The 13,248-nt window shown below is 33.8% G+C and overlaps 1 protein-coding gene across 2 annotated transcripts in view; it reads left to right on the top strand.

Moving 5' to 3' along the window:
- LOC133183003 (cytochrome P450 4F4-like) overlaps positions 1-6,216 on the top strand; it is a 15,786-nt gene extending 9,570 nt beyond the window's left edge. Inside the window, exons 7-12 of one of the 2 annotated variants that reach the window (XR_009720571.1) lie at positions 2,922-3,054; positions 3,498-3,627; positions 3,899-4,177; positions 4,279-4,344; positions 4,499-4,678; positions 4,813-6,216. Coding sequence is in view for 1 of the 2 variants with exons in the window: in XM_061317914.1 (XP_061173898.1) it covers positions 2,922-3,054; positions 3,498-3,627; positions 3,899-4,177; positions 4,279-4,344; positions 4,499-4,607 (717 nt within the window). In the remaining variant the exon portion in view is untranslated. Of the gene's footprint in view, positions 1-2,921; positions 3,055-3,497; positions 3,628-3,898; positions 4,178-4,278; positions 4,345-4,498 lie in introns of both variants that reach the window. The other variant, XM_061317914.1, reaches the window with a different exon arrangement.
- The last annotated feature ends 7,032 nt before the right edge of the window (positions 6,217-13,248 follow it).

Here is a 13,248-nt window from a genome sequence, read left to right as displayed (position 1 = left end):
CCCATGGGCCTCTTGTGTAAAGTCGTACTTTCAGCAAGGCCATAAGTTAGTTTAATAAACAAATATCTTAATTTATTAAGAATCATTTTTTTTTCAAATCATATGACCTCTGGGGCCAGGATGGGCCCACCATCAGTGATCTCAGTTTTTAGCTCTTCTGAGCCAAAGGCTCATAGAGCTAATGCTGTGGCCATTTGTGCGGTGTGCGGTGTGCGTAAACTTTTTAGAATATGGGCCATAACTCAAGAACCCCTCGGCCAATTATTGTCAAATTTGTCACAGGGTATCCTTGGCCCAAGGGCTCCCTTTTATACTAAAACTGGGGTTGTGACCCTTTAACAAGGGGAGATAATTAGGAAAATAGAAACAAAGGTACTGGTTGCTAAAAAATCTTCTCCTCAAGAACCACTGGGCAGATTATCACCAAACTTACACAAAAGGATGAGGATATGTTGTAGATTAAAATTTGCATGGGGATTTACCCTGGGGTAAAGGGCGTGGTCTCAAGGTCACTTCAAAGTTGACCAAAAATTACATTTTATTAAAATGTTGATATTTTGCTTACTATAAGGACTAGGATCATCAAATCTTGTCAGTTGGTGCATCTAAGGACCTCATATCATGTTGACTCAAAAGTAGGTCACGATGACCTACTTTTTAAATTTTGTGGCCATTCTTTTTCAAAATGATTTAGAGACATATTTTGAACAATTTAAGGCCTATGATCATCAAACTTTGTCAGTTGATGCATCTTGGGTCTTCAAAGTACGTCAACTAAAAAGTAGGTCACCTTGACCTACTTTTTGAATTTTATGGCTAATCTTTTTTAAAACAATTAAGGTCATTAATTCGATTACGGGGAGGCTTAGAATCATTAATTCTTGTAAGATGATGCATCTTGGGGCCATAAAACATATTTATTAAAAAGTAGGTCACAGTGACCTACTTTTTGAACTTTGCAGGCATTCGATTTCAAAGCGTTTTAGAGGCATAATTTGGACATTTTAAGTTCTATGATCATAAAACTTTGTAAGTTGATGCATCTTGGGTCCTCAAAAAAGGTCAACTGAAAAGTAGGTCACCGTGACCTACTTTTCAATTTATATGACTATAATTAAATATTTCAGGTACTAATTGGCTTAGAATCATCAAACTTTGTCAGTTGATGCATCTTGGGTCTTCGGAGTAGGTCGACTAAAAAGTAGGTCACAGTGACCTACTTTTGAAAATTTATGGCGTTAATTAAATATTTCGGGTACTAATTGGCTTAGAATCATCAAACTTTGTCAGTTGATGCATCTTGGGTCTTCAGAGTAGGTCGACTAAAAAGTAGGTCACCGTGACCTACTTTTGAAAATTTATGGCGTTAATTAAATATTTCGTGTACTAATTGGCTTAGAATCATCAAACTTTGTCAGTTTATGTGTCATGGGTCCTCGGAGTACAACAACTGAAAAGTAGGTCACGGTGACCTACTTTTGAAAATTTATGGCTTTAATAAAATATTTCGGGTACTAATTGGCTTGGAATCATTAAACTTTGTCAGTTGATGGGTCTTGGGTCCTCGGAGTACAACAACTGAAAAGTAAGTCACGGTGACCTACTTTTGAAATTTTATGGCTGTATTTAATATTTTCAGGAATTATTTGGCTTAGAATCGTCAAAATTTGTCAGTTGAGGCATCTTTGGTCCTCGGAGTAGGTTGACTGAAAAGTAGGTCAATGTGACCTACTTTTGAAAATTTATGGCTGTAATTAAATATTTTGGGTACTTATTGGCTAGAATCATCAAACTTTGTCAGTCGATGTATCTTTGGTCCTCGGAGTACAGCAACTGAAAAGTAGGTCACGGTGACCTACTTTTGAAAATTTATGGCTTTAATTAAATATTACAGGTACTAATTGGCTTAGAATCATCAAACTTTGTCAGTTGATGCATCTTGGGTCCTTGGAGTAAAACAATTGAAAAGTAGGTCACTTTGACCTACTTATAAAATTTTATGATTATAATTTTAAAAAATTAATTAAATTTATTAATTGGCTTAGAATCATCAAACTTAGTTGATGGGTCCTCAGAGAATGACAAGTGATAAGTAGGTCACCATGACCAACTCTCAGGTACTAATTGGCTTAGAATCATCTTGGGTTCTCAGAGTGTGAATTGGAATTTCAAGAGTTTATCTAAATATACAGGATACTTCAAGGCTTCAAATAGAAGTGATAGGTTGTACAGTTTATCAGAAGAGCGATTCAAGGCCCATGGGCCTCTTGTACTTGGAAAATGTAGTTAAAATATATAGAAGATAATTAAAAGAAAAACGTAAAGAAGTATAGGGTAATTTTTTTATCTATAAAATCATCTTCATATATTGTTGTTCCAGATTTTGATCAAATCCTTGCACCTTCGGGCAAGATAGGATTATAAATATGGGATCAAAGATATACATGGGAATCTGTAGGAGAAAAATCTTTAAAAGTATATGTTTTTATTCATACAAAATTTTATTCACAAAAGTATTTTTCTTAAGAGAGCAAGCTAGTCCATAATTAGTCATATTAAAATGTAATCAAACACATATAAAACAGATTGAAGTTTGTTCAAGGCATGTTTATGGTAACTCACATCAAACAAGACTCGAAAATAAATTCTTTCCTTTATTTTCTAAAAAATTATAAGTTGATAACCTCAGAGAGAGGTTTATTCGAGATGTTCAACATAACTTTAAACTACTCCTCCTAGGGTAAAGGTAATTTCATTTTGGTCAAGGAAAGGGCAAGGTCCAAGGAATATGAGAAAGAAATAATTAAAATAAGTTGATTTGATCATTAATAATATTTCTTTTTCTACATTGCTTTTAATATTTTAAGAATTTTGTGTACAGTATTTTAAAATCTCAAATTTTTATGGATTCACATACTTAGGATCAATTAGATGGAATGGGTGAGCGACCATACTTAGATTTTCTGGATCTCTTACTGCAAGCAAAAGATGAAGATGGAAATAAATTGACTGATGCTGAGATCAGAAATGAAGTTGATACATTTCTGTTCGAAGGTATCCTAAAATATTTTTGTTAAGACTTGCTTAATGCCAAAGCTCATGATTTTTTTCAAATTTGAAAAAAAAAATCAAATTTCTATCAAATACTGTAAACCAACTATTATTCGTGTCATCTTTTATTCCCGATTTGTCAGTTTGAAATCAATCTGCAAGGATTAATTTTCACAACTGAGGAAACATTCTCTACAAATACAAAGCAAAATAAATGGTTCAAGGGGATTATTATTTGTGAGCTAACGTAGGTCGCGGAACTCGTGGATATTTCTTGCACACGAATAAAAGTTGGTTTTACAGTAGATTTTGTAAGTTAAATAGAATGGTTCTGCTCTTCTAATTCTTGATACAATTAAAAAAAAATTATTATCAGTCACCTTAATTTGAATGGACATGTAATCTTACATGATTTATTTATACACTGTATCTCTGATGTGTTCCAGGACATGATACTACTGCCTCCTCTATCAGCTGGTTACTTTATCTGTTGGCCCAGCATCAGAACTATCAGCAGAAGGTCCAACAGGAGCTGGACACAATATGGATATCAAAATCAACTGAATATGTCCAATGGTCGGTAAACAATGAGCTGAGATATAAGGTGTAACAGTTAATAAGGTTACAAACAAAAAAATTATAAAATTTCATATTGGTTGTTTTTGCTTGAAGAAGTAAATTCTTTTAAATAATAAAACTTTCAGTATGGTACATGTACTTCCATCAAAAAAATGTAATTTAGCAATATTGATATATACCGTTATTCATAAAATACTGTTGTATGAACTTTGACTGTAATCCAACAAAACTAATTGAAGTACTGATTATTTCCAACTAACACTTGAAGGGAGGATTTGCCTAATTTGGAGTATCTGACCATGTGCCTGAAAGAATCTTTGAGGGCATCATCAACGGTGCCAATCATCCAGAGACTAGTGCCAAGGGAAATAACCATTGATGGCAAAGATTTCCCACCAAACACTCTCTTCACTATAGCTATAAATAGTGCCCATCACAATCCTGAAGTTTGGAATAATCCAGATGAATATCTTCCAGAACGCTTCTCCAGGGAGAATATTTCCAACATAGATAATTTTTCTTACATACCATTTTCTGCAGGTCCAAGGTAAATTTTTATACCCATGAATTACCATTTTATGTTTTCTATTATTCTCTGTTAATATAGGAAGAATCCATCTGAAATGTTATATATTCATATTAATTTAGGAATTGTATTGGGCAGCACTTTGCATTAAATGAAGAAAAGGTGATTTTGTCAAGAATATTAAGGAAGTAAGTCATTTCTTCTTAATTCAACAATTTAAAAACTCAACAATTGTGCAGGACTGTTTTGTATGTTTCTGGGTTATTTCCAATATCAAATGACTTTTGTTTGTTTATTCGAAATAAGACTTATTTACTTTGCTTCTCTCTTTCTCGTTTCCAGTTTCACTGTGACATTGGACCCAAACTTTACTGTAGAGAAGAAGATTGGCCCTGTGTTGAAGGCAGAGAATGGCATTCATGTGTTTCTCACCAAGCGAAACATCAGATAGTTAAACATCAGATAGTGAAGATTTTTTTATCATCAGACTGTTACACAAGTACACTACTTTTGATATTGAAAGTTTTTGATATTGAAAGCTCGGAAATTTACTCACCATATTTTAATTCACCTGCAGCTAATTTTGTTATTTAGTTTTATTTCATGTTAAGCAAATTAACTCTCTTTTATATTTTCCCACTGGGGAGGGGTAAAAGGAGGGAAATAATATGGGATGAAATTTCCCCCAAAACAGAGTGCAATTGCAATTAATTTGGCAATTCAGATTTATTAATTTGTTTCAAATTGACCTATTCTTCAAGTGCCAAGAAAGATAACTCGTGCAGAGGTGTGATATTTAAAATCATCGCCAATAATGCTAAAATTAGATGATTGTTAAAGTTTTCACTTACTGTATATGATAATAATACAATTGTTTGTTTTTTGTTTTGTTTTTGTTTTAAAAATTGTTGTTTTCAATTTATATTTTTAAAACTCCTTGCTCAGATAATATGCAAATTTGTTGGTAAAATAAAGGAAACCAACAGTTATCAAGTTCATCAATTTACCGTAAGTATGTACATTGTATGATGTGTTTTAATACATTTTCTTAATACTCATCAAGATATTGAAAATTTTACTGTAAACAAAGGCATTGTAATTATTATACTCAGAGACATGTTATTACTAATTACAGTATGGTGTATTACATCAGATATATATATGTATTTGTTTTTGTAATAATAACAATAAATTTCTTTCTGTAGATAACTGATAAACATGCCATTGTATGTATCAGTAAACCTACTTGCAGGACAACAGATTCTGTATACATTCCCCCCACCCTTACCCTGGCAGATTTATAACTTACTCTGAATGTATGTATTTGCTTACTTAAGTGTTTGTTTTTTTTTTACATTTAAGGGAATATATTTTAAGAAGGCAAGAGATTGATAATGATTTTTGTTTGAACTTTTTTTTTATGACTAAAGATAAGGGAGATAAGGGAGATTTTTCATGGTAGAATTCTGAATGGTAGCTATCTTCTGTTTTCTTTGTTAAAAGGGGAGATGCATGTTTTCTGGTGAAAATTGTGTCACTAAGGTCAACTTTAAAATGAAGTTTGTTGTCCTCTCCTGACTCAGGATGAAAAGATTGGGTCGGTAGGTAGGTGAGAAATTTTTCCCTACAAAATTTTAATTTCAAAGTTGAATTTTCTTTTTTTCCAGAATGCATAATGCAGAAGGGGGGGGGGGGGAGGGGGAGGCAATCAAACAATTTTTTAAAGATGGCCTAAGTCAAGTTTTTTCCCTGGTATACGTGATATTTATTTCAGTTTCTCTGTTGTGTTCATTATAATTTCTGCAATGTACGGAACCTCTTTAGTGTTGCCTGAGTGTTCTTTGTTATATATTTTAATGTTTCCTATAGATACATGTATGTTATATTTTTGTTGGTTACTATTTAATGCAATACTCAAGATATCAATCTCTATAATTCCGCTTACAGAGAATTCAAAAATGTTTTACTCATGTTTTCTGTATGTACTGGAATATATTTTCAGAGTGTAGTGAACTGATTAATATATAGCAGAATATTGAATAAAGAATTTTGAGAACTTACCACTTTGCTTTCCTTATTTAGGTTAAGGGCAACTATCAGTATTTTTCAGCCATTAAAAGGTGGTAGAAAAAGAGTTCCTTTAGATCTCAATAATAACACGATCTTTATCCACTTAAAAAAACAACACTAACACCCCCCTTGAAAAGTGGGTTATACATAGTGATATGGATGGGGATGTCCATCCATTACACTTGGGGATAGCCATCCCTTATCTACAGCTCCTCTTACACCACTGGGTTCAATTTAATGAAACTTTCACAAAATCTTATTACACAATGGCGTTGTGCATCTCCTGTTTTACGTTTCAATTGGACACATATTTGGGGTTTCCCACAGCAAAACAAGGAAACTGCCATTCTTACTTTCACAGAAACTTTATTACATAGTGCCATTGTGCATCTCCTATTTTAGGGTTCAGTTGGACAGATATTTGGGGTTTCCCATTGCAAAACATCGATTTTGCCATTCTTGGTACAATTGGATTTGCCATCACTTGTCCGCAATTCCTCTTGCAATTTATTTTCACAGAACCATTATTGCCATTTTGCACCTCCTATTTTACATTTTGATTGGACAGATATTTAGGGTTTCCATAGAAAAACATTAACTTTGCCATTATACTTGATAAAAGGGGTACCCATTTTGTTTATAACTCCTCCTATACCACTGAAAGAAATTCAATGGAATTTTCACAGAATCTCGTTTACATACAATTTGCCATTATACTCATGTGGGAGCGGGGGTATCATTTTGTGAGCTCAGTGCTCACAGTACCTCTAGTTTTTCTTGCAGTTAATATGCATTGTCATGAAATTAGTGAGCTGTTGTATGTTCCTAAAGGGTATTTTGTACGAAAGCTCATTTTCGTAGATAAAAAAATATATTTTTCGCGTTATAAATCGAAACTTTCGCGAATAAACGCGTAACTTTCGCGTTATAACGCGAAACTTTCGCGAATAAACTCGTAACTTTCGCGTTATAACGCGAAACTTTCCCTGTAAAACAGAGACATTTGCATAAGTCTACAGTTTGTTTTACTTTTTAATGATCTAGTTTATTCATTACAGTGAAAAGCGAAAGACTATTTTGAACTTGGATTATCACGAGCTGAAATTTTATGTTTTCTCACCATTGAATGTGTCTTTCCTCTTTCTAAATCTTTTTTGCCGTCACATTTTGTCTTTCTCAATGCTGTTCAATACAAGATTTGAAGCGTATAGTAGAGGAGCGAAAATACAAGTCTAATTTTAATTAGATTGAACACTCTCTATAGAATTTGAAATAAAAGATCTCAGAAAATTGACAACAATGAGGTGAATTTGTATTTCACGGAACAATTGTGTCACATCACATGAGTAACCTAATGTGAAAATTGGATGACAAATATTCGTATCAAATATTTCATCTCGTATAGACTCACTGAAGAAATACAACGTTGTATTTTAAGGTTGCACCATTTGGTCATACCATTACTTACGAAAACATTGACAATTTATTCAAAGAAAGCAACGAGTGGAGATCTTCCTGAGAAAAAAAATTAGTCTACAGAATTTCTTGGATTCAACAAGTGAAAAACAAGAAAATCTTTAAAGGAATATTCATTTAATTAATTAGTAGGGTTTTGAGATTAAATGGAAAATCAACACTAATCTATCCATTTCTCGCATCAATTCTGAAGATATGTCATTTATAAATTCATAGAAGTCCCCCTCTGCGTTCATGTTTTTTATCTGTCAGTCAAGATCACAGGTTCCTGAGTAACATGACTATATATGTATAATTTCGCGTTATAACGCGAAAGTTTCGCGTTTATTCGCGAAAGTTACGCGTTATAACGCGAAAGTTACGCGTTTATTCGCGAAAGTTTAGCGTTATAACGCGAAAGTTTACCGTTTATTCGCGAAAGTTACGCGTTATAACGCGAAAGTTACGCGTTTATTCGCGAAGGTTACGCGTTATAACGCGAAAGTTACGCGTTATAACGCGAAAGTTACGCGTTTATTCGCGAAAGTTTCGCGTTATAACGCGAAAAATATATTTTTGTTACCTACGAAAATGAGCTCAATGGGCTTTCGTAATTTTGGAACATGTCCAAATAAACGACACCATATATAAACTAGATATATTTTGAGCACCGAGCTCACAAAATGATACCCCCACTCCAATATTATTGTAACGACAAAGTCCATTTCTTGCTATGGGAAAGCCCAAATACCTGTCCGATCAAATCATGAAGAAGGAAGTGCACAATCGCACTATTTAATAGAGATTCTGTGAAAGCATCAGTAAATTTTAATCGGTGTTATAGGAGGAGCTGCAGATTAGTGAACCCCCCCCCCACTTTATAAAAAGAATGACAGTGTCTATGTTTTTCTTTGGGAAAAAATAACAAAAAGTAAAATAGGAGGTCACAATGGCACTATGTAATAAAGATTCTGTGAAATTCTCGTTAAATTTTATTTAGTGATATTAGAGGAGTTGCGGTTAAGAAATGGGTACCCCAAGGCGTAACAGACGGACCCCCCCCCCCATCACTATACACCCCCGCTTTTTGAAGTGGGGGTATAAAAATGAGATATTAGATCCTATCTCATAAGAAATTTCCACTTCTAATTTTTATGTCCTTGACCCTGTTCAATTGATACTGGTTTGTAATGCAGCCCTTGCGCCTATGTGTAGATGATAATAATTGGGGGGGGGGGGATGAACAATCCAGCATTTTGACCTTGTCCAAATAACCTTCATTCAGGGTACGACAATTCCATGACCTTCAGTTTTTGTGTCATGTATTACCTAATTTTGCTGTAAACTTTATATTTAAAGAAAAAAGTCATATCATTACTAGTAAAATAGCACTTGTAAAATATCAGGCACGTAGTATGGGGGAGGGGGTCCCCCCCCGTTGAAAATGTTCATTGAAAGACCGTTTGCCCCCTTTTTGTTACAGTATTGTGAAATAACGCTAATGTAGTAATGTAAATTGGTTGTAACAAAAGTTGGATCCTCCCCTCCCCCTCCCGATATTGGATTATCGACTTTGGACAATTTTCTTTTTTTTTCAAAGTTTTTTCATTTAGATATTTTTGCTCCCCCCCCCCCCATTTTTAAACGATACTACGTGCCTGAATATGGCATAGTGATACATGTAAATTAGCACTTTGTAGCACTGCATAAAAATGAGCGCTTGAAAGTTAATACATCGTGTATAATAATATTATTATAGTTCATCAAAAATCAGTTCTAACATTTTGATAGCTGTAGCTTAAGCCCTTGAAGATATTCTCTATAATATGTTTGTTTGAAAGTTACTATAATTATGGTGCCAGAACATTTCATGATCACATGTCTGTTCGGGCACCAAATTTGGATACCCAACAGTCCTCAAAAATCAGTCCTGGCAATTTTGTGTTTCATATATTTTGCATATTCGTTACACAGAATGTCAAATTTGTCTTTGCCCTTTCGCCTTCGTTGCAAGTGGGCGAATTCAAAGAAAACAGTTGTGTTTGGGCGAATTTAAAATGGGGGCTAAATTGCTTGCAAGCGTGAAAGGGCGAAATTAACAAAGAGGGAAAATAACTCTTACAGTACGTAGTGCTTAGTTTATGTACAATAACAGAGCTCTATATATTATTTTGCAGAAATATAACAAAACGTAAAAATGACATTTTCAATATTTGCGGAAATGTAATACGCCCATATCTAAGTTTTCTCAAAGAGGTCACGGGTGATTTACCTGTTCCATAACCCGTCTCTCTCTCTCGAGGGAGATATCCCATGTAAGTTGACAAAGGATTATGTGTGAATCTTTAATAATATCTTAAAAGTAGATAAGTGTACGTTACATTTGATTTTTAAAGATCAAAAGACAAGCAATGTCAACGCCCACTTGACCTCGTTGATAAATCAAACTTAATTAATAGGTAAATCTGACCAAAAGTATTGTGGCCAGTGCACCTTTAATGTTCGAATTTTACTACAACTGCACTTGTTAATGTGATCAAATACATTACTCGAGCTGTGTCAACAGAGACGGGGGGTAGAATAGATTATATATTTATTATACTGTCGTTTACCTCCAAACTCTCGTGCTTTTATATTGGATAAAATGGGAAGGGCATGTCGATTGTCAGAGGTTTTATTAATTTAAATCGGTAATATCATGTTTTGTAATATTGTGCACCACATAGAACATCAGGCGATCATTGAATTAAAAACACCTTTTCGATTCATCAGGGTAGATGAGAAAACTAGGCTAAGACGTCCCGACAGGATCAATAAATGTGAAGTAGAAGTGTTGACTCAGACAACATAATGCATATTTTATGTAATCTCACCTAAGAGTGAATCATTTTAAATTGTGTCTTGATAGAATTTCAAATTAATCATGTTGATACCTCCATGCAGTTAATGAAATATGCCGTTAACAATGAAAGCAAGTCAATATGAGAACACCAAAACCTAGCCATCTCTGGTTTTACTGATCTTTATTTAATTCTTTCTGAATTAATGAAGGACGTTACTTTTCTAAACAACCTTAAACAAAGGAAAGTGTAAATCAAGAAATCTCTCTCGAACTCCTCTTAGTCACGTGACATAGAAATGATGGCCACGTTTTATAATAAAAATCTACAAATTATCCACCTAATGTGACGTAGACGCCAAACTCTCTTAAGTTAATACATTCAAGTTGAGTAAATATTACCTTTCAAACAACAGGTTGTATTAATTGACAAATCTGCTCAAGTATCTAAGATATTTTGTCAAAAACTTGCCTTTTTGTCAGCGTTCTATCAGGGGTTAAATTAATATTAAATAAACTCTAAATTTTGAACCCAGGTATATCCATATCTCTTATAAAGAGCCTATACAACTGTTGCTGTGAAACACCGATGATCTTTAAAATGAAAATCCTTTTCATTAATAGCGCAATACCCGATCTACCTCGCCGACGAATAAATGCTGAACGAAGCTGAGGGATACATTCATAGACTAGTTGTCTCATCCAGCGAATCGATTCCAAGACAAAGACTAAACCAAATTTACAGGTACAACAGATTTTTACCCATCAAAAATTAGTGACATATGTTTGTACATATATCAATTGGAGCTTAGTAGGTATTGAGGTCGGAATCAATTTTGACAACGACCGACAGTAACAGCCTTTTGGATATAACCACTGTTTTCTTGGTCGAGGTTGTCAATTTGGTAAGTTTCTAATAATTTTTTACTCTTTTTTTTTCGGCGCTTGAAATCTTTTATTCTACATGTATTATTGCTGTGTTTTTGATGACACAATCAGTAGCGTATATGATTATTGTGCATTCGTGCCTGATTTTCAAATCATGTGTTGATAATGGCAGACAGAGAGAGAGAAGTTTAAAGGGGGGGTAGGGAAAAATTACTAGGCACTATGAAATAAAATAAATGGAAGGTCAAATCACCACCCCCCCCTCTCGTTACAAAAGTGCCCCCCCCTCTCTCTCTCTGACAGAATAGCTTTTTTTCTTCTTTAAATTGGATTCAAGAGGATAATAATTGGAGTAAGGCACTTAATATAATTATTCCTATAGAAGCTAAAAAGAAAAATGAAATAAAAAAAATACCAAAGCCTTGAAATTTGCGCCCCCCCCCTTCCTACTCGATCAATTCAAATCAAAGAGATGGGTGACATTAATGAACATGTATTTGGTAATCATTTAAATTTAAAAACATTGCATCTTGTTTAATCTCTTAGACATACACAATAGCAGTCTCCTTGCAAGTAAAATCTTTATAAATTTCTATATGTTTTTTGTCTTTTAGTCCTACTTGAATTTTGCTGCCCTCTACCTTTTTCAGATCTAACACGTCTTTACACCATGATATTTCAGGTATACATGTACATATACATACATTCGGATATCTTTTTTTTAATAAATGTTTTGATTGATTTCAATACAAAGAATTAAATATCATGTCCAATTCAGGCGGCAGATAACTCCTCCCAATATTGAACTTTTTGAATGCTTATAGCCTGTTGTTTTATAAATTTTCTGTGTCATGGTCAAATGGTACCTGGTTCCAATGTACACTAAAACAATTATCAAAAAAGTTATAAATGTGATGTAAAAATAATTTACTATTGCAACATATAGGGGCGGATGATTAAAGCTGCGATAATGGAATTAATTTTATCAAAAGTTATAACACTGTAGATTCTTTGACCAAAATGATATTGTTCCCATTCTCGTAATGGAATACCTACTGAAATCTATAAAATCTCCGACAATTTCACTTATGTCATTAAAACTGGCATTAGATTACTTAGAAGTTCGTAAATGAGGTGTAAAATTAAAATCACCTAGGTAGGTAAATTTTAATTTTCAGCAGGTGGTTAGTGCGATGTACGTATTTTGATTACTCTGTAGACCATCTATCTATCTATATTTTTCTTACGGGACTGCGCCTCCAGCTTGACGAATTATTCTCAGACCTTAAAAATACGAACACCTGGACCCAGTAGAGAATAGCTGACCAGACATATGACCCAAGTTAACCTTCCACTTCTTTATCAAGCTAATTAACGTAATCCAATTAATCTTGTTGGTCTGCAGACACGGGAGCACCTTGATATTAGTTTTTGGACCACCTGAGAAATATCCTTATACTCTAAGACGGGGTTAATTGTGATAAAGCCATTTTGGGAAGTCGGACATAGTGCTCTAGTGGTTTGGGTCAATTCAACTCTTTTTCCTTATCAAACATCAACGCAAATATGTCAAGGTATGCTTTATATTTCCACTTTCTTTTTTATCGAAAATTGATTGACGCTTTAAATTCTCATACACAGGTGCCTGGGCAATGGACAACCCCCACCCCTCCGCGCCCAGTACATCTAGATATGTTAAACTTATTTTTTTTATGATTTATGCTTCTACAAATTTACCAATATTCACTATACCAGAAAAAAATGTAACAACAAATAAACTCCGTATAGAAAAACTATTAAAAAAAAACCCATCGGTATATATTATTTAAATGTGTAGAAG

This window comes from Saccostrea echinata, unplaced genomic scaffold (assembly GCF_033153115.1).
Source record: "Saccostrea echinata isolate AGI-Se365-2 ecotype Australia unplaced genomic scaffold, CSIRO_AGI_Sech_v1 ptg000009l, whole genome shotgun sequence".
NCBI lineage: Eukaryota > Metazoa > Mollusca > Bivalvia > Ostreida > Ostreidae > Saccostrea > Saccostrea echinata.
Note: the sequence above shows the minus strand (reverse complement) of the source record. Positions and strands in the feature narration are given on the sequence as shown.